The sequence below is a fragment of the Microcebus murinus genome, chromosome 26 (genome assembly GCF_040939455.1).
Source record: "Microcebus murinus isolate Inina chromosome 26, M.murinus_Inina_mat1.0, whole genome shotgun sequence".
In the NCBI taxonomy this organism is placed as follows: domain Eukaryota; kingdom Metazoa; phylum Chordata; class Mammalia; order Primates; family Cheirogaleidae; genus Microcebus; species Microcebus murinus.
In genome coordinates, this window is record NC_134129.1 from 2,179,284 (window position 1) to 2,201,125 (window position 21,842).

The 21,842-nt window shown below is 39.2% G+C and overlaps 1 protein-coding gene across 2 annotated transcripts in view; it reads left to right on the forward strand.

The window, feature by feature from the left end:
* Positions 1-21,842, forward strand: part of BTC (betacellulin) — a 37,691-nt gene that overhangs the window by 3,217 nt on the left and 12,632 nt on the right. The window contains exon 2 of one of the 2 annotated variants that reach the window (XM_012744760.3): positions 13,840-13,935. In XM_012744760.3, coding sequence (XP_012600214.1) covers positions 13,840-13,935 — 96 coding nt within the window. Of the gene's footprint in view, positions 1-12,121; positions 13,936-21,842 lie in introns of those variants that run through there. The other variant, XM_075997832.1, reaches the window with a different exon arrangement.

Sequence of the window (21,842 nt, forward strand, 5' to 3'; positions counted from 1 at the left end):
ATAAGAAGACTAAATTTATATAATACACTTATATATATTATTTGATGTTCTTTATATAAATTGATTTGGTTTTATTATACTAAAAGCATTTTCACAGAGTCAGTAAATATCTTGGTCCATTTAATCCTGTTTTTCTAAAAATGGGATTTTCCAAAAAGGGTTTACATCTCTGTCAACTATAGTCTCTTATTTGTTAACAATTCCATTATTAACAGGAATCTAATTTCAGTGATTGCAAGGGAACTACTGGAGAAGAGATGCTTGAATACAGTCTTGTCAGCTTGGTTATATGCATGAGAAATGATCCCATTAGAGTGATTCCCATTTCTGCACATTATGAGTAATGGGATATATCTTTAATTTGTATCTGGTTATGATTCTTTAAATGCTGAAGCAGCCAATCCATAACTTCTTTCTTGCCAAAAGAAGGGAACACCCTGCAGTGACTTCATTCTGAGCCGTGTTTGCATTTGCTTGCTTTCTAAAGACAAGCATAGAAACCTAAGCCTGGTCCCAGTAGCTCTGCCATCCTGTTAGCTTCAGCGAGGGCACTTTCTGACTTCCCAACAGTTTAGGTTCCGAAAGTTAATGTTATGTTGGATCATTTGAACTTATATCACAAAATGTCCCACTCAAACAGTGATTGGTGATTGCATTCTCAGGTCAGTTCACAGTGCACTTGGAAGATAGAACTAATAGTAATAATCTTAGGTTAAAGTTTATGAGTAAACATCAGCTTAGCAGAAAATACACTTGGTTTCATCATCATATCTTTATAGCAGTGAGTTTCTCTTCATCTGCAAATGCTTTATAGGCTAGGAGTGAGGTAATGTTTCTAGTGCATTCTTAATCTTTCATTCATTCAGCAGATATTAATTGGGCATCTGTTGTGAGCAAAGACACTATGTAAAATTCGATGACTGTGCTTGGATGCTACTGCATGGCAGAAGACACCTTCCAACTCAGGCTGTTCATTCCTCAGATAGGGAACAATATGCAAGAGGCTGTATGGGGGGGCCCAGGATTTGACTTATGCCTCTAAAGTTTGCAGGTCAGATGCTGTCTGATCTGGCATGCATTTAACACTAACATCCATTAACACAAATTAACAATATTCTTAAGTCACCTACTCTGTGACAAGTGCAACATACCTCAAATGACGTACTGCCTGACATCCCCTTTTGAGTCACAAGGAATTTTCCTTATTTATATGCAGAACTTAAGACACAGCCAAGTTGTGCAGTCACTAAAGTTATACAGTGATTTAATCATCATATAGAGACTCAATTTCCTAGTTCTTTTATGCTGTTCTTACAGCTAAAATCACCCTCTGTATAATAATAGCGGTCATTTGTTTAGAGTTTACCACAAACCATGCACTGTTGATGCCCGAAGCTTTTTCAACCTGTGTTCCACGAGAGTTTTAAACAATTGACCTATATTTTAGTGACTCTTTTCTCAATTGTCCCAAGAAGGATACAGAGCTAGCACTATGTTAGATGCATAGGGGAGCAGTTAAGTCATTAGATGTAATGAATGTTTTAAGACGTTAAGAATTGATTCTCTCATAGGGAACTGGGTAGAGAAAGGCTGAATCTTTTTCAATACTTGCTGCATCTCCAGGAGATAAATGCTATTATTAACGAGCCAGCTTTACACATGTGGAGGAAACGAACACTGTGAGAGATCAAGTAACTTCCCAAATCATAGCGTATGGCTGGCACTCAACCTCTGGTCTGTGTGACTCCAAACACTGTGCTCTCAACCCCACCCTGTACTGCCTTTACGCTCCATTTACTATCACTTGATTATGAGTTATGACAGACCCTGGCTGATACCGGATCCACAAAGAATCCGTTGATCAGCTGATCAAGAATGCTCTCAAGCCAAATATAAGAGGAAAGCAATCTGATTACGATGGATATGCTCTATACTGCTAATGATAGCCAGCCTTTGCAGGCTTATTTGTATTTTTGAAAAAAAGCAGTCTTGGTAGCTCAAATGAATCTCTGATTGCTGGAATTTAAAGAAATAATGAGAGTTTTTTTAGATGGTTGGAGAGAGATGAAGTATTTAATCTTAATTCTCATCAATTAAGCAATTGATTACTCTGATTATCAGCAAGGTCAAGGAGCCATGAAATACTTTCATTCATTCTTTACATTTTTTCTGAGAGTATGTGCTATATTATTTACCTGACCTGTAAACTAGAGGCATTAATTACAAAGAGGCCATGGGAAGGGTAACAATGTTCATATTAAGCCTTTCTGTTTCAAAGTGCTGAGTCAGTTGTATAACAGGGTGAGTTACCAATACAACAATTTCCTCTTTGCAGAATTGTGGATTTCTTAATTTGTTTAGCCTTATTTCCTTTTGAGGGGTTGTATAAAGAGTGCCTGGCACATAGTAGGAGCTCAAAACTTATTGAATGAATGAATGAATGAATGAATGCAAGTGGCTGTTGGTGAAAGTGCGCAGCCATTAAAAAGACAGCAGAATCAGTAAAACAAATTCTATTTCTTACTGGCAAAACACCAGCATGCGGTTTAGAGATGTTGTAGAAGGACATGTTTCTTCATCTTTTGTTACGGGGACTTGCTCCTGGCAGTACTAGAGATTCTTTTACAAAAGAATTTTTCAAGTAGTGAGATAATTTCTTCTATTTTTTATGTTATGTTCTGAGGATTCAGATTGCTACATGCTTCTCACATGTTTGGTTCAAGGGCAAATTCTTCAGTTGGAATATCGCTTTTTAAAATAAGTGTTTAGGTTGGGGATGGACTCGGGGCACTTCCAATGGTTCATTAAAAATGCCCTCGAGGCTGGACATGGAGTCTCAGGCCTGTAATCCTAGCCCTTTGGTAGGCCTAGGCGGAAGGGTCCTTTGAGCCCAGGAACTCAAGGTTGCAGCGAGCTATGGTAACGCCACTGTACTCCAACTTGGGTGACAAAGCAAAACCCATCTCTAAAAGAAAAATAAACATTAAAAATGTTCTTGAATTTTGTGAGTTGCTAGATGAGTTTCTTTTTTGTTTGATTAGAATTTTTTCTAATATACATGTTTTTCCATTAGTGATGAGTAATAAAGTTGCTATGTTCATGGGTTTCTGTTTAGTATTAAGCAGAAAAGATAAACTTCTGGTGGCTCCTAGAGAAGTTGAGATACATTTGCTTTGGAGGCTGACAGCAGCCTGGCGTGTTAGTGTTAAGGGATTCCTAATTTATTCAACATTGTACATAAAGATTTCATAGCCAGCGATTGCCTGGATTCTCAGTGGTCAGATCAAGCACGTGGCACACGGATCTTGTTCTCTACTCTTCGGAGAGAGCCGCGTGGTCCAGGCCTTTCTGGAGTAGGAGAGGACCACTTACTTCTCTCTGCCTTCTAGTGCAAAAAGCACAGTAGCAAGGCCAAAAAATTGTCATCAGAGCTGAATGAAACACTTTCAGGAGACCCAGCCTTGACTTATGACCATTTTCCTTTTGAAATGTCATCTGGCTTGCTGACGCTGGGCTGGTCTCAGTTCCGAGGGGGACTGACACAGGGTGCTGCTGTGTACTCACCTATCTGACATTAGCTACTGACTCACAACATAGTATAGACACTCTTTATATTTTGGGGGACCTTTATAATTGTAAAAGCACTTTCATACCCATTGTCTCATTTGATCTTCACAGCAAAAATAAGAGAGCAATTATGTAGTGTGTGCGCCAGTCACTGTTCTAAGAGCCTAATAACGCCCTTCAGCATTTCTACCTAGCACGGGAGCTAGATATCAGTATTATTCCCGTTTAGAAAGGAGGATATGAAGCACAGAGGGATTAATGCTGGACAAGCTCCTGGCTTTAGGAATATGAACTGCAAGTGTGAGTTGCCGAATGCAGTAGAGAGAGAGAGAGAGAATGCTCAGGTGTAAGGATGTTACGTTGCATTTACGTGGAAAGACCAACAGTGGAAGCCAGTTCTTCTGACTTACTGGACAAACATTTAAGTTCCTCCTAGCTGGCTCTCCCACGTTTGCCTTCCCTACTGCCTACCTGTGCGTCTATGGGGTGCCTGGCTCTGATGAGACTTCAGCTTCTTGGACTCCTGAGTCTTCATCCCATCCAGGAAGCCCTGCCTGCTCATAGCCCAGGCTCAGGCCATCCTGGCTGCTAGTGTTCAGTGGGTATTGGGCAGACCAGGTGTTACACTTTGGTCTGTGCCTAGCCTCTCTCTGGGCACCCTCATGTGACCCTATCCTTATAAATAAATCTGAACCTGCGGGTGACTCCTGCACCTTCCCTGAGCTGCTTATGGCACTATGACAACTAGGGGATGCTCCTTAGGGCAGATGGAAAGGAGTTGACATTGCTTTCTAGTCTTCCTGGTTGGACCCACATGCCTGTTACTGAGAATGGGTGGAAAGAGCATATCCCGAGGTGGGCTAACGTGGTGTGTTCTTACTCATGTGTGGGAGCTAAAAAAACACTTGACCTGATGGAATAGAGAGTAGAATGATGGTTACTAGACTGGGAAGGGCGGTAGGGAGAGGAAGATAAAGAAAGGATGGTTGTTGGGTACGAAACTAGTTAGATAGAATGAATGAGATCTTGTAGTTGACAGCACAATAGGGTGACTATAGTTAACAATTTATTGTATATTTTAAAGTAACAAAAAGTAGAATTAGAATGTTGCTAACACAAAGAAATGATAAATGCTTGAGGTGATGGATACCCCTATTACCCTGATTTGATTACTACACACCATATGCCTATATCAACATATCACATATACCCCATAAATATATACAATTATTATGTAGCCATAATAATTAAAAATTAAAAATTTTAAAAATTAAAAAAATTTCAAAAAAGGAACACACATGTGAAAAATAAAGCTTCAAAACTAAAATTCGTATATACTTTCTAAAAAAAGTGCCTCTTACAGATTTTTCTTAACCTGCCAATTTTGATCTTAATTTTATGCAACGAAGAGTTCTATAGCACTTGCCTGACATCGATAATCAGATACAAAAGTCAGCCTGAACTGGCAGAGTAAAATGTAATATTTAGAAGGTAATTTTAATATTTTAGATAATCTTGTCAAAATGAGGTTGTCAGATTTGTTTGAATTATATAAATAATTACCTTAATTAAAAAGAAATAACACTGTCATTTTGGAAGAATTGATGATGATGCAATGGCAAAATTCATTTCTAAATATCAGAAAACTGTGAAATAAATGATTTTAAAAAATTTTCTTAGGATGAAATAATTTTTTTCAGATGTTTAAGAGCAGGTAGCCATGCATATATATTAAGTTGTTCCATAATAATGGCCTTGCAACATTGAGAAAGTTACTTACCTTCCGTTTGTCTCATTCCTTCACCCATAGAATGACAATGATAACAGTGACTGTCATCTAGGAACAGGGGATCATCGTGAGGATAAAATGAGGTGATGAACTGCATGCTTAAAAATGGTTAAGATAATACATTTTATATGTATTTGAATACAGTAAAAAATGAGAAAAGATAAGAGGAGGGAAGTAGGGTATTGGTGGCACCACATCTATTGTGTGGGAGCTGGGAGAAGAGCAGGCAGAGCTGCGTGAAGAGCCGAGACTCACTGAGAGGCCACTGGAGGGCGAGCTGTGAGGAAATCATTGGCGCTCTTTTTTTTTTTTTTTTTTTTTTGAGACAGAGTCTCACCCTGTTGCTGGGGCTAGAGTGCCGTGGCGTCAGCCTCGCTCACAGCAACCTCAGACTCCTGGGCTCAAGCGATCCTCCTGCCTCAGCCTCCCAAGTAGCTGGGACTACAGGCATACGCCACCATGCCCGGCTAATTTTTTCTATATATTTTTAGTTGGCCAATTAATATCTTTCTATTTTTAGTAGAGACGGGGTCTCGCTCATGCTCAGGCTGATTTCGAACTCCTGACCTTGAGTGATTCGGCCACCTCAGCCTCCAGAGTGCTTGAATTATAGGTGTGAGCCACCACGCCCGGCCTCGTTGGCACTCTTGAAAGACTAGGGGCAAGGGATTGGTGGTAACTGAAGAAGCCAAACACACACACACACACACACACACACACACACACACGGGACTGAGAGGATTGGAATTGGGGTGACCGATGGAAAAGAGAAGGTTTTAGTTTATGAGACCCAGCCTCAAATATTTGAAAAGTTGCTTCTAGAAAAGTTTCCTCTGCATAGTTGAGAGAGCACATCTTGCATCAATGAACAAAAATCCCGGGAGGGCGGTGCTCACCATACTTTGGGGGAATTCTTTCCCAAGTGGAGTTTTGGCAAAAATGGACTGAGCTGCCTTGAGCCGCGGTGAGCTCCCCTGCCTGGGCGCGCTGGTGTCTGGGTGGCGCTTGCAGGGAGTTGCCTGGGGGTTCCTGAGGCGGGGTAGGAGCTGGGCCAGGTGGTCTCCAAGGCTCCGTGTGTCTCTGTGAGTTCAAGGTGATGTATTGCACTTTGGGAATGTTTTCAAGGTTGGAAGACAAGAGTTTCAAAATGAGAAACTCTCAGCAGAGTTCTCCGGGAGAAGTAGAAGAGGTAGGGTACTTGGAGACCTGGGAAGCCAATAGCGAAGAACTTTGAAAAAGAAGATTACTTGAATTTCCCCTCGCCCCACTCCCCACCAAAAAAACCCTGAATTCAGCGACTGTGTCTTTTCGTAACCCTCATCTTGTGATATAGCACCAATCCCTGCCGCAGGCTCAGTTTTTGCTTTAAAGCCTCTGCACATTTTATATTTTACCATCTATTAAGATAATAATAATCAACGGGGATCTTACTGTGAAGGGGAATAACGGAGCACAACTATAATAGGTAAATGATGTTGACAAAAATTTCAAATATTGTTATGTCAGGAGACACTTATTTCTAACGTGGCCATCCAGTGACAGAAGACTTGGTGGGAAAAATCCCTGCTTATTTTTAGCTAAATGACAAGCACCCTGTAATGTGGGGTCAGAAAAGAGATTAAGTGTGACAGAGATGTGACAGGAGAAAGCACGCAGAATAACATACCTCCCTTTCTTGCTGATTTCTACCTAGCGGTAGTCACCACTATTAAATTTTTATTGAGTGCTTTTCTAGGCGAGTTAGATTCTTAACTGGGACTCTGTCTCTCAGGATGTGGTGAGCAGGCATCGCAAAGCTTCAGTTGGCAACGTGTGGTGTGACTATTTCTTAACAAGTCTTACTTTCGTAGGTCACACAAGAAAATCAGTGCAATCATTTCCCAGTCACACCACACACATCAAGAAGGCCCTTGTTTATTAAATGCCGCTTTGTGTAATTCCTCACTCCAGTTCAACAGCTTTACTCATCGTCTCCCAAATACACTAAGCTCATGTCTATGCTGCCTGTGGTCTAGTCCAGCTCCCAACTTCTTTCTTCTGTGAAACTTTTCTTTATGATTTCTCCAGCTTAACACATTGCCCCTTTTTGGAATCCCAGTAGAATTTATTATCTACATATCTGGCACTTGAAATATGCTGCCTAATCTTTATTCCTTTCTTCCTTCCCTTCCTTCTCTCTCTCTCTTTCTTTCTTTCATCTCTGAAAGTGATCTTACTTATGAAGATAGTAATGGATTAATGCTGAGTTGGGTTGGTTTACTCAAACTCTTTTAAAGGGCCTAAATTCTGAGGCTTTTTCAGGTTGGGTAAGCATCTTCTTTGAAACCTTATGTTCTTTTCTTGACCATTATTAAAGTTTGATGACTGTTTCCTCATGGGTCAGAGGGTATGTTATCACTGGATCCAGAGGCCAACCCCACAATTCCTCCTCACTTTGCACTCAGATAATCCACCTTGAAAACAAATTGTCCTCTTTACTTTTCTTTTCTTTTCTTTCTTTTCTTTTCTTTTCTTTTTTTTTTTTTACCTCCTCTCTTTGAACTATTATTGAAATTCAGGGAGCTCAAAACTTTTTCTTGAAAGTCATGCAATATCTAATTGTCTGTTCTGGTCTTATTGTAAAGGAATGGGACTCAAAACATCAAGTTTTGACAAGTGGTGATTTCTAAGAAACTAGCTCTAGATTACTATGGGATTCCTATTCAATTTAGCCATTGTTGTCAAAGATTTAATAATAGTAATAGTAAAAAAAATGTTGATTTATTGGCAAAGGCATTATTGTGGTGTTGACAGTTTTCAGAGATATGAGTTAGTTTACATATGACGGATTGTTAAATTACTTCACCTTCTGTGCTTGAAAAATATGGTTGTGAAGTACGTTTGTGAGTTTAAAAAATAGTGTTATCTATCATTCCTAGCTTTGCTTAAACCCCAAGATATTGTTCCTACCATTTGAAATGGTAGGAGTTTCACATTGGAGGAAGAAAGGGTTCATATTTTGCTCTCCTGATTTTGAATGAACAGACACTATTTGTGAAGATCCTCTTATTTTTTCTCTCTGCTCTTGTCTCTGCTTCCCCTGCTGGCCCTGAAAATCTAGAAGCCTGTCTTTCCGTTCTGCAGGTGACTCGACTTGAGAGAACTTGGAAAATCCCTCTCTGTCTTGGACCATTGCTCCCCGGGAGACATCCTGATGCCCAAATCCCTCACTGAGTTGGGACACACGGCGCACTTCCGAAGGCCCTTCTGTTACCTCCTTGGCCTCTTGGTCAGCTCCCCACCCACACCAGCTTGCCCCAGTTTGCAACCTGAATAAAACACCATGCCATGGGACGTGAATTCTGGCCTCTCACTCACCAGGAGGCCAAAATGGAAGGCTTTAGCACGCCGTGGGATGAATTTGTCCAGTGGGAAATTGGCGATGAGCGTGACTGGGTCTGATGCATTCTTCCTCCTTTCATTCTTCTGTGAACTACTTCAAGATACAGGTGTTTGTTTTGGAACAATTTATGTGGCCCGTGCACAAGTGAACATGCCGTCTCAGCACATTTTGGTGTCTCTTTGCAGCTCACGTTGAAGCTGCATCCGGTATAATGGGGCACACATTTTATTGCTCTGTCCCTGCCTTTGCTTCATTCCTCTTCTCCTCATTCTCGTGACCCCAAGCTTGCACTTCCCAAATACATGGATAACCCCTTAATCTATATCTCAGGCTTTGCTTTCTAGAAGCCCCTGGTTGAGACTCTCTAGAATAGATTCCAGAGTATTTAATTTGAATTAAACATTTTCTCTCCTTTCAGATCAGCTTTGGAAGCAAATACATTTAGAAAGGAAAATATGTTCAAGAATTATGTTCTCTTTGGGGTAATGTTGAAGCACTATGAAGATGATGGTTGATAGGTGGGCAAAGGAAAACAACTAAAAGGTAGAGTAGAAGTTAACAAAAAAGAAGAACACTAATGTCAAACTTCATCCATTTCACAGTTTTGGTCTCAGCCGACCACAAGCCAAGGGCTAAACATCATTTCTACTCCCTAATTTTTTTCCAGCTCCAAGTTAGATGTGGCCTCTTTTCTGACTTAGAAAATCCTCTTTGCAATAGCATGTGTATTCAAGATTTTGTTTTTCTTCTGGACAATGAAGATGCAATGAGAACATTTTCCAAATGCTTACAGTTTTTATTCCTAGTGTTGATTAAAACTGTATTAACTGTACTTTTCAGAAATTAGAAATGTGATTTATAATTCACTTGGTTGTTAGATATTACTAAGACCTGACTTTATCAGCTGTATTTGTATCACTGAATCACTTAAGCAACCCACGGAATCAGTAATCGTGACTGACATAGTGGCTGAATCATGGGCAGAGCTGAGCTGAGGATACAAAGAACCACACATGAAGGAGATGTCATATTTCTATTAATCAGCTGAGGCACTTTAACTTCAAATCTTTCTAAACCACAATAGAAAGAAACAGAATATGGAGAGACCAATACAGAGTTTTGTTCTAAGTACATAGATAAAAACACACTGCAGAACTGTAATATATATGCATATGTATGAATATTTATCTTTTGTAATTTGTATCACAAACATTTATATATAGTCAAATCATGCCATAAATGTAGAAAATTTTCAATATCCACTTGGGAGAATGAGAATCTAGTTTTTTACCAGAGTAATAGGAATTCTTCTTTTATTTCTGGTCTCTTATAGCTACTAGTTTTTGAGAGCCTACTCTGTGTAGGCATTACCTAGGTTAAAAATTCATAGTTTTTCCTCTTTCTTTACAAACATAGCTAAATGTTTGTAAACTTTACGAACATAGCTAAAATGTTCGTAACTTGAACAGCCATGCAAGTTAAATATTATGGCTTCAGTTTACAGACAGGACTCTGAAGCTCAGTGGTTGAGTAGCTTAGTCATAATCACAAATGCAGTGACTAAAAAGGTAGATTCAGGATTCAAATCCAGCTCCATTTGACTCGAAAGCTGTCCTTTCCCCATTAATCTTCACTTTCCTTTAATATAAATAAAATTCCAGGGATTCGACTATGAATGATTCTTCTAATTTCTGCTTATATTTATAGGTTGATAAATTCTCCTTTGTTTTAAAGCTGGATTTTCTAATGGAACATCGGGGCGTGGCCCAAATTGTAAAATCGAGCTGATATGATACGGTAGGAAATCACTGGATTTAGTGTACACAGGTAGAGTTTACAATGTGTCCAAGAAGATACCCTCAATCATCAGAATAGAGATGAATGGGCATTTTGTGATATAGTTATATTTGTTTTTAAAATACAAAATGCATTTGGCTCTGAGAATGGAAAATTCAGCTCAGAGATGAGGCAGATACAACATACATGACTCTTTAAGTTGGTCACAGATGATCTTGTTAAATAGTTGACCCAGCTGGTGTGCGGCTTACCTCAGCGTCCGCGGTGACTTTGAGACAGCGTGTCATGTCCTTGTCGGGCTGCCTCTTTTTGAATGCGCATATTGTTCCCACTGACTTCATTCCTCAGGCTGACTGATGGGGACAGGACTCGAATGCATTCTGTGACTTTTAACTTGAGAATCTGAAAGTGTATAAAAGTAAATGGACTTTGACTCGCTGAAGTAGTCCTGGATTTCTTTTCCGTTTTTCTTTCATTTTACGAGTTGAGTTGATTTTTAAAAACTATCCCCAGAAAATAGAGACTCAATTTCTAATAAAGTATAAGTGATAGTGGGAAGGAGTGGAACTAGATTATAAATTGTGTGGTATGTGCTGAGCCTTTTTTTTAAAAGTAAACTTAATTTAACTTTTACAATAACCTCAAGAAGGAGCTATTGCCATCCCAGGTTGCAAATGTTGAATCTCTGTGAGGTTAAGAGATTTTAGAGAAAACCTGTTAGAGCAGATTATCTCTAGAATGAAGGCCTCTTGATTCTGTCCCATGGAGAAAGCCCATGTATAGGATTTTAGAAATGAATTAAACATGTTTTATTATTTTCTAGTAAGAATTGCTACTGGGATTTTTGCACTTGCAGAATTTTTTAAATTTGTTTATAGATTGATTCATTTATTCTTTCAACATTTGTTGAATGTCCACTATATTCTTTATTATATACCAGGATTGCAAAGATGAGTAATACAGAATTCCTCTGCTTGAGAAGCTCTCAGTGATTGTGTTTCTGTTTGTTCTAAGTGTGAAGGGAGGGGCAGGTGTTGGGGAAAAAGTATAAATAGTCTGGAAATTTGATGGGAAAATTGTGATTTTAGAAAGAAAAATTGAGTCACTCATTTTTCTTGTTGCAACAAACAAAATATGCTTTCAGGAAAATTAGAAAGTAGAAATAAGCAAAATTAACAAAAATAGTCTCCTCCTAACCAGCGTGAGTAACTCTGTTTACCTACTCACTTCTTTGACTATTTATATGAATAGTTTTTTATGTTTCTCTCTCTCTCTCTCTCTCTCTCACACACACACACACACACACACACACATACACACAGATCATGCTATTTTGCTATTTTATGGTCTGCTTTCTTATGTAGGAACACACAGAGATGTTCTATTGATGTTTAAACATTATTTTTACTGGCTGAATAGCATTTTATCGCATGAAGATAGTTCAATGTATTCAATTAATCCTATGTTGTAAGTTATTTAGGTAATTTCTAATTTTTATAACTCATGCCATTTTGTAGCTAAATCTTTTTATATAGTCTAAATTATTTTTTAGAAAAAATTGCTAGCAATGTAGTTATTGGATTTAAGGATTTGTACTTTTTTTTTAGGTTTTTTTTTCCTTTTATCTTCTGTATGGTACTAAATTATCCTCCAAAAGACCAGTACTAATTTACCCATAATCAGTGGATTTGAGTTTCCATTTCTCTTCCATGTTTCCAATACTAGGTACCATCTCCTCCTTTAAGAAAAATCTTCTGCAATCCAATAGGTGGGAAAGAGTCTCCTTTTTGAAAGACCCTTATGAAAACTCTTGGCTTTTGAACTTGCTAGCTACTATTGTCTTTTGGTATAGTGCTGTCACTGTGTGTGATGGTTAATTAGTGGGCTGATTATCTGCCTTAGTAGCTTGGGAGCACCTGGAGGGTCCAGCCTGTCCTATTCACTTGTCTGTTCCTGGATGCTCATGAACGTTTATTGAACTGAATTGAACTGGAGAATGTGCCTAGTTTAGAAACAATTGGCCAGCTGTGTCCATTTCAATACAACCTGTGGGCAGGTTATTTTATTCCTGTCAGTTGCATAATAATGAGTAACTTTTATTGAGCATTGATCACATGCCAATCCTGTGTTAGGTGCTTTGCACACTGATCTGGCGAAAACAGGCTTGAACTCAAGACCAGCTAATTCCCAAGGCATCTTTCTTTTTTTCCTCTCTCCTCCCCTTTCCTATTTTCTCTCTCATATCTTCTTTTTATTATAGACATTTTAAATATACACAGACTAGAGAGAACAGCACAATGAACCTTGATACACCCACCACCCAACTTCAGCAATTGCCACCATGTATCCATTTATGTTTCATCTAAGCCTGTCCCTCACTACCTGGATCCTCCTTGCATTATTTTAAAGCAATTCTCAGATACATCAATTTTCTTCATAATTATTTACTATATCTCTAAAATTCTTTTTTATATCTCTTAGAGATATGGGCTTGTTTTTGAACCTAAATCACAGTATTATTGTCATTCTTTAAAATATTTATAACAATTCCTTAATGTCGTCTAATGTCCAGTCAGTGTCAAATTTTCCCAATTATCTCAGAATTGACTTATTGCAGTTGGTTCGTTTGATTTAGGAACCACGCAAGGACCATCCACTGTAACCGGAACCATTCTAACCACAACACAGTGTTTCTCTGTCTCCTGGACAGCACGAGGACTGCCCTTCTCAGGGCAGATAGCACGAGGAACATAAACATTTTTAAAGAATTCCTATGGATCAAATATGGCCAATAATTCACATCATCCTGGAAAGAAGCCCGCTCAGTAGTTAATACCTGGGAAGCACTGGGTCTGTGTGGAATGGAAAATGTGCTTTGCCACGAGGGTTCGTCCTCCCCTCTCCCTGGAAATCCATCAGTGTAATTATTTGAGCACATGCTAATGTACCAGGCACTGTGCTGCCTTCTCCCTGGAAATCCATCAGTGTGTCCGTCCAGTGCCTGGCAGCTCAGTTGCTCACTTTCCTGCTTTCCTGCTTCACAAGCTCTTGCCAAGTCTCTTCCCAGAAGATGCATAGTGAGATATAAGTGACAGTGGCTTTAAAGTTCTGTCTTTAGCACTGGGCTGAAAAAAACGAGACATGCTGGCTTTTGTACCCCTTCCTGGCTGGGAGAGAATGATTTGGAAATGGAAGCCACAGGCTTGTTGTTGTCATAAATGGGTCATGACATTGATAAAGTATTTCACAGTAAGCAATAGTTCAAGTTTTCATGTCTGTTTTTGCCTCTGTTTTGAACTTGAAGGTCTAGTGATCCTCCACTGTGTTGCAGCGGGTGGGAATTCGACAAGAAGTCCTGAAATTAACGGCCTCCTCTGCGGAGATCCTGAGAACTGTGCAGGTATGTTTAGCAAACTTCATAGTCAGTCTTGGAAAGTTGAGTTCCCTGAATTTTAATCTTCTGATTATCATAGTAATCATAATACGAGGTAGTTATTTGAGCACATGCTAATGTACCAGGCACTGTGCTAAGTGCTTTACATACAGTAACTCATTCACTCCTCACAAGAGCCCTCTGAGCTAGATTTCAAGGTGAAGCCTACAAAGATTAAGTAAGTTGCCAAAGGTCACACAACTGGTGGCATAGCAAATCTGGGGTTTCAGCTCTTGTCTTTCTGATTCCAGTGCCTCCACTGTGCCAGCTCAGCATCACAGATGTGTGCTCCAGACTCTAGCCTGTGCTATCTTGGACTGGATTCATGGAGAGTTGGCATATGCTATTCAAATTTTAATTCTTTTTTTATTCCAAACTTAAAAGAAGGGAAGAAGGCAAGGATTTGTATACATTTTGCCGTGGAGAAGCTTGAGTTAGTGTTCTCTAAGTTACTAGTCTAGGGCAGAGATTTGCCTTAGCAGGGTCAGACACAAGTGGCTCGTGGGGCATGAGGTCTGTGTCACAGGCACTCAGCCCTGCCGTCGTGCTGCCAGCGCAGCTGTAGTTGCGCACAAGTGAATGAGCCCGGCTGTGTTCCAACTGGACTTCCCTTAGGGAAACAGGCCGTGGCCAGATCTGGCCCTTGGGCCCAGTGTGCCAAGTCCTCTTTGTTCTGTGCGGATGATATGGTCTGCTCTCCTACAGGGGGTGCTTCTGATTCGGAAAACAAAAACAGAACACAAGCCAATCCCAAAAGAAGTGTGGGATGAACAAGAGCCTCCTGTTTTCCCTGGAAACTTCTCCCAGCTGGGAGTGGGGTGACATGGTGTGAAGTTTTCCTTTCCTCGCACCCTGGGGAAGTTGTCACTGAGCCAGGAGCGTGCTGAGCAAGTCTTCCTGATGTGAGTCACCGGTTCCAGCCCAGGCTTCCTCTGCCACCCCTCACAGCAGTGGGTGGTCTGGAAGGTGCTCATCGGCTTCGGAATGTGATGGTGTCTGAGGTCGTGCTTGCGTGGGTCTTGTCACCATGAAGGGAGAAGGACAAAGCCAACTTTATGTGTTCATGTGTTTTTCTTCAGGCCAGTCTCCAATGTCTTAAATGATGACATTTTTCACATTTCCTTGGGAAATATTTGCGTAATCTGATGACTGACAAATGTTCCAAAATCTTCCTCATCATCATCCTAAATGTGTTTTCTAATTTTATTGTTATCTTAAAGTGGACAATACAGTACTGTTAAGTATAGGCATGATGTTGTGGAGTAGATGTCTCTAATTTATTCATTTTGTATAACTGAAACTTGGAACCTGTTGAAGAGCAATTCCCCACTGCCCCTCCCCCAGCCCCTGGCCTCTACCGTTCTACTATCTGCTTCTGTGTATTTGGCTACATTAGATACCTCACATAACTGGACTCACATATTTGTCTTCTGGTAGCTGTCTTATTTCACTAAGTACAATGCCTTCCAAGTTCATCCATGTTGTCACAAATGGCAGGATTTCCTTCATTTTTAAAGATGGATAGTATTTTATTTATATATATGCAACATTTTCTTTATCCATTCATCTGTCAATAGACACTTGGGTTGCTTCCACCTTTTGGCTCTTGTGGAATGATGGTGCAATGAATATAAGAGTGCAGATATTTTTTTGAGATCCTGATTTTAATTCTTTTGGATAGATACTCAGGAGTGGGATTGCTGGATCATATGGTAGTTCTATATTTAATTTTTTGAGGGACATCTATACTGGTTTCCATAATAACTGCAGTATTTTATCACTTGTTATCTTTTGTCTTTGTGATAATTGCAATCCTATCAGGTATGAGGTGATATCTTAGGTGGTTTTGATTTGCATTTGCCTGATTACTTATGATGTTGAGCATCTTTTCATATGCCTTTTGGCCATCTGTAAGTTTCCTTTGAAAAATGTCTATTTAAGTCCTTAGCCCATTTTTTGAATGGGTTACTGAGTTGTAAGGGTTCCTTATATATTTTGGATATCAATCTCTTATCAGAAGTACAGTGTGAAAACATTTTCTCCCATTCCATAGGTTGCCTTTTACCCTGTTAGTTGTTTCCTTGGCAGTGCAGAAGCCTTTTCAGTCGATATAATGCCACTTATTTCTGTTCTGCTTTTGTTGTCTGTGCTTTTGGCAACACATCTAAGAAATCATTGCCAAGACCATTGTCAAGAAGTTTTCTCTTACATTTTCTTGTAGGAATTTTACAGTTCCAGATCTTACGTTTAAGTCTTCAATCAATTTTGAATTTACTTTTGTCAATTTACCATTATAGTAAAAGTGTCTGATAGCATTCTTTTGCATGTGGATATCCAGTTTTCAAATATTGAAGAGACTACCCTTTCTTCATTGTGTATTCTTAGCACCCTTGCTGAATATCAATCAGTTCACTGTATGTGCATGGGTTTCTTTCTGAGCTGTCTATTTTGTTCTATTGGTCTATCTGTCTGTCTTTATACCAACACTACACTGTTTTAATTACTGTAGCTGTAGAGTGTATTTTGAAATCAGGAAATGTAATACCTCCAGCTTTGTCCTTATTCAAGATTGTTTTAGCTGTTGGGAATTTTTGGGGGGTTGCAGATGAATTTTAGAATTGTTTTCCCATTTTTGTAAAAAAAAGTAATTGGAAGTTTAATAAGGATCGCATTGAATCTATAGATAACTTTTGGTAGTATGGACATTTTAACAATATTAAACTTTTCAATCCATTAACATGGGATATTTTTCCATTTATTTTTGTCTTCTTTAATTTTCTCCATCAATGTTTTATAGTTTTCGGTTGTGCAACTATTTCACTTCCTTAGTTAAGTTTATTCCTAAGTATTTTATTCTCTTTGATGCTATTATAAATGGGCTTGTTTTCCTTTTTGGATGGTTTGAAGCTATAGTATAGAAATGCAACTGATATTGGCATGTTGATTTTGTATTTGGCAACTTTGCTAAATTCATAAATTAGCTGTATTAATAACATATAGTGTGTGTGTGTTTGTGTATTTCTCTGTGTGTACACGTGTGCAGTCTTTAGGATTTTCTGTGTATAAGATTATGTCATCTTCAAACAGATAATTTTACTTTTCATGGTTTGGATTCCTTTTATTTCTTTTTCTTTCCTAATTGTTTTGTCTAGTACATTCAGTACTTTGTTGAATAGAAGAAGTAAGAGTATGCATCCTTGCCTTGTTCTTGATCTTAGGAAAAAGCTTTCAGTTTTTCACCATTAAGTACGATATAAACTGTGCTTTTCATATATGGCCTTCTTATGTTAGAATAATTTTCTTCTATTTCTAATTTGTTGAGAGTTTTTATCATGAAAAGGTGTTGAATTTTGTCAAATGCCTTTTTTTGCATCTATTGAGATGATCATGCTATTGTTATCCTTTGTGTGTTAATGTGATGTATCACATTGACTGAGTTTTGCATGTTGAATCATCCTACATTCCAGGGATAAATCCCACTTGGTCACGGGGTATAATCCTTTTATTTTGCTGTTGGATTGGATTTGCTGGCGTTTTGTCAAGGATGTTTGCATCTGTGTTCATTAGGGATATTGTCCTGTAGTTTTCTTTTCTTGTTATGTCTTTGTTTAGCTTTGGTATCAAGGTAATATGGCTTTGTAAAATGAGTTTGAGTGTGTTTCCTCCTCTTCAATGTTCTGGAATAGTGTAAGAAGTATTGGCATTAAGTATTTAAAGGTTTGGTATAATTCATCAGGGAAGCCATCTTGTCCTGGGCTTTTATTTGTGAAGATTTTTGATTACTAATTCAATCTTCTTATTAGCTACACTTCTGTTCAGATTTTCTATTTCTTTGTGATTCAGTCATGGTATTTGCATGTCTATTTTTGTGAATAGAATAGTCATGGTAGTTTTCATGTTTCTAGGAATTTATCCATTTCATCTAGGTTATTCAATTTTTTTGGTGTATAATTGTTCCTAGTAATCTCATATGATCCTTTTTATTTCTATAGCAGCAGTTGTAATGTCTCCCCTTTCATTCCTGATTTTATTATTTAAGCTTTCTCCTTTTTTCCTTAGTAAGTCTAGCTATAGTTTTGTCAATTTTGTTTATCTATGTTTTCAAAAAACAAATTCTTAGTTTTGTTGGGTTTCTTTCTATTTTCTATTTCATTTACTTTAATCTTGATTATTTCTATCCTTCTATTGATTTTGTGCTTATTTTGTTCTTCTATCCTGGAGAATGCTCTGTGCACGCTTGAGAAGAATGTATATTCTGCTGGTGTTGGGTAGAGTGTTTTGTTTATGTCTGTTAGCTGTCTTTTAACAAGTCGCTTAAGTTTTCGAGGACCGAGTTTGGAACGTATAAAATAAAGAGGTGAATCCGATGATCCTTGGGGGGGTCCTTCCTGTTTCTAACTGATTATGATTTTATTTTTTTCAAACAACCTCAATCCTTAAGCACTCCATTTTTAGTGTGTCACTTCTAACTTGACTGAGGCATCCACTCATCCCGCTAACACTTACGAGCACGTGCCACGCAGCAGCCCTATTCCGGGTACTGAGAATGCAACAGCGAACACGACGGCCAAAGGCAAGGTCACAAACATAATGGAGAAAGAGAGGTGACCGGTAATGTCATGCAGAGCCTTGCCAAAGACGAGGGCCTTCAGCTGTTACTCTGAGAGTTTCAGTGGCAGTACTCTGGCTTCCGAGTGCAGCCTTGACAGTTCAGAGGGCACAGGCGGAAGCAGGGAGACTAGGCAGGGGTGTCGTTATGGAGACTGCCCCCAGCTTGGAGATGCTGCTGGGCTTAGACCAGGCTACCAGAGTGGTGGAATGATTCTGCATATATTTTAAAGACAGCCTAATGGGACTTGCTAACGAGTTGGTTGAATGTATAGTAAGAGAGAAGGAAATCAAGATGACTCCAAAGGCTTTTGGCCTAAAAAGCAGAAAGAATGGATATTATAGTATTTTCTGAAATAAGGAAAGATGAGGTTTGAAGGGGAAAAATCAAATATTCTATTTTGGAAAGGTTATGTCAAAATGCCAGATGGATCCTATTCAAGGGGAGATGTTAGTTGGACATTTGACACTGAGGGAAGATATCTGGGATGGGAACTAAATTTAGAAATTGTTATCCAAAGATGTGTTTAGAGACAGGAGACTTGAGATCATGTGGGGAAAATGTGGAGATGAGACAGCACCGAGCCCTCATGCATTGCAGAATTTTAGAGGTTGAGGAAGATGAGGAAGAACCAACCAAGGAGAATTAGCAAAGAAGGCATCATTCACGTAAGAATTCTACTGCGTGCGTTCTTGAAAATCAAAAGGAAATGAAAGTTTTCTTCCTGTTCATTGGTCTTTGTTTGCCCTCAGCCAGCCATGAATAATTTAAAACTCATTCAAGTATGCTTACAGTTTAACATTGATTCTTTTTCTTTCCTCTAAAAGGATAGAATTAAAAAAGGCAGCTCTAAGTGAAGGCTCAGAATTGGTAAGCTCAGAAATGTTCTGCAGGGCCCTCCTGGCTAAAAGGCATCCTCCCCCACCCCAGATATAAGTAAATCCTACTAGCTCGGAAATTTCAACAAGTACATCTGTGAGATGCGACTTCCGCTTTCACTTATCTATGTCACCTTTCCAAATGTCACTGGAGGTAAGACAAGTGGGAATCCTCGATTATAATACATTTCCAAATTTTTATTTCAAGGGCACTGTGAATTTACATTGCCTTGAGTCATCGAGGCAGCTGGTAAGATAAGAAGAAAAATTAACTTAAAAAATATATAACTTTCTTCCTCATATTTTGGCTTAAGAAAGTTGTAAAATGAGGACCCCTCTATTGGGAAGAGTCCCAGAATCCAAGGAACAGAATCATAAAGCCTGAGGCTCTGCTTCCTAGACGAGGAAGAAACTTTCCCCCAGACTCTTCCGTGACCATGGACACTGTCTTGTGTGCTCTATTCCTTCCTGTGTGCTCATATTCCTTTTTTAGGTCAGTTATATGTGTGGGAGGAGGAGTTTATATTTATTTGTTTTCCTTCCTCTTTCTCCTTGTTAACACCTGTGGGACATCTATTTCTCTGTTTGGCATTCTCCTTAAAATCTGTCACAGAGAGGTTTAACTATGTCTAACTAAGGGGCTAGAGATACTATGCGGTTATAACCGTTGTAATAAGTATTGTAAAAAGGCATTGTAATAATATAATTGTAGTACTGATGGCCCTTAAAGCTGACTTCAGAATAAAGTTGCTAATGTTAATGTCTTTTACAAAATTGTTAAATAGATTTGTAATGGGCACTGTTAAATAAGTGAAAGTTTTTTGAAAAATAATCCTAATGTATCCATTCTGAAGAGTTTTAGCCACAAAGGCATCACAACGCCTCGTTTGTCCTGAGAATTGGAATCATATATTAATAGACAGAGACTAAGCAACCAGGGTATGTTTAATCAAAGCATTCATCACATTGAGGAAAAGCGCATATTGAAACTAACTCCTTTAGTTTCAATTGTATTTCAGTTGTAGTCCTCCACTTTGTCTTAGCCTGAGGGAATCTGTTACATCTCATCTAACTATCCTCCTGACCCAAGTTGGATGCCCACTTCTTATCTAATTGCCCGTATGAACTAAGAAAGATGTCCTTGCTTTCGATTCCTTTTGCAAACTCTTAGAAAATCAGTTTTTTACATACACTGACCTGCAGTAACCCTAATGGTTTCTCATTTATTTGGCTTTTAGAATATTTGGAGTATAGTGTCCTGTGAAGAGATTGAGATGTTACCTGTGGTGCCCATCCATTCGTGATCCACCCCGAAGTGGGTGTTGTTCCCTAGTGAAATGATGTGGGGCAGGCTCATTCCCAGGAGACTGCTCTGGTTTGGGGAATGTGGGTTGGAAGAGGGTAAGGTGGGAGAAAAAGATCAATTCAGTTCCACCACTCCCAGGATCAGGGCAACCTTCCTGGTTGCTACATTTTCAGGACTGTGTCATTCACTTCTCAGCAGAGAAACACAACCCTTGGAACCTGATCATTCTTTGTCACACAGTTAATTTGTCCTTCTTCTTGGTAAACATCTCTGCAATGGAAGGTTGAAGTTTGCCCTTGCTTGCTCTACATCATCCGGACTCAGGACATGCAGAAAATGTTAGGCTCCACAGTTGTTCAACTTGCAGATAACGTGGACCTTGACGAATACTGGATGAAAGGAACCGTGCATTCTAAAGAGAGAATGCTGATGAGCTTTCTCATTTCCATGAGAGAGGAAGAAACAATCCCATCTGCTTTTTTTTTTCTTTTCTTTTTGTGGCAATATGTGTGATTTATTTTGCATTCATATTTTAAAGTTCCATGGAGAAATCACTGGACATTTTCTGCCTGGTGGTGTGGAAAGGTTTTTAAATCTAAATAATGCTGGGAATACTTAAGAGCATGCCTATTTGGCAAAGCAGGGAGCTCTGCGAGCCATCAAAACAGTACCTGGCACCCATTTCGCTGGCATGGATTTGTGCTTTTTGGATGAGCTGAGGCTGATCAAATCACTGCTTCCAGCAGCTGCTGGTTAATTGCTTTTTGGTATCATACTCTGTATGGTGTTCATTAAAATTTGGGTGCATTTAAAGGGGCACAGCAGCTAGAGGAATTAGTAAAGTTTAGGACACATAGCCAAATGACTTATATTTAAAGGCAGGTATGCCTTGCAAAACAGGAAGGGCCTTCCTGGCTCATGCCAGATCTGTCATTAAGTCTTGCTGCCTCCTGGATTCATAGCCTTGCCCTCCATTGCCCTGGCCCAGGCCCACGACACACGTGTCTGCATGGCTCAGGCATGCCCTGGTTTTCTCATTCCCCTTGGCATTTTCCTGCTCTAATCCAGTCTGTGCTCTCCT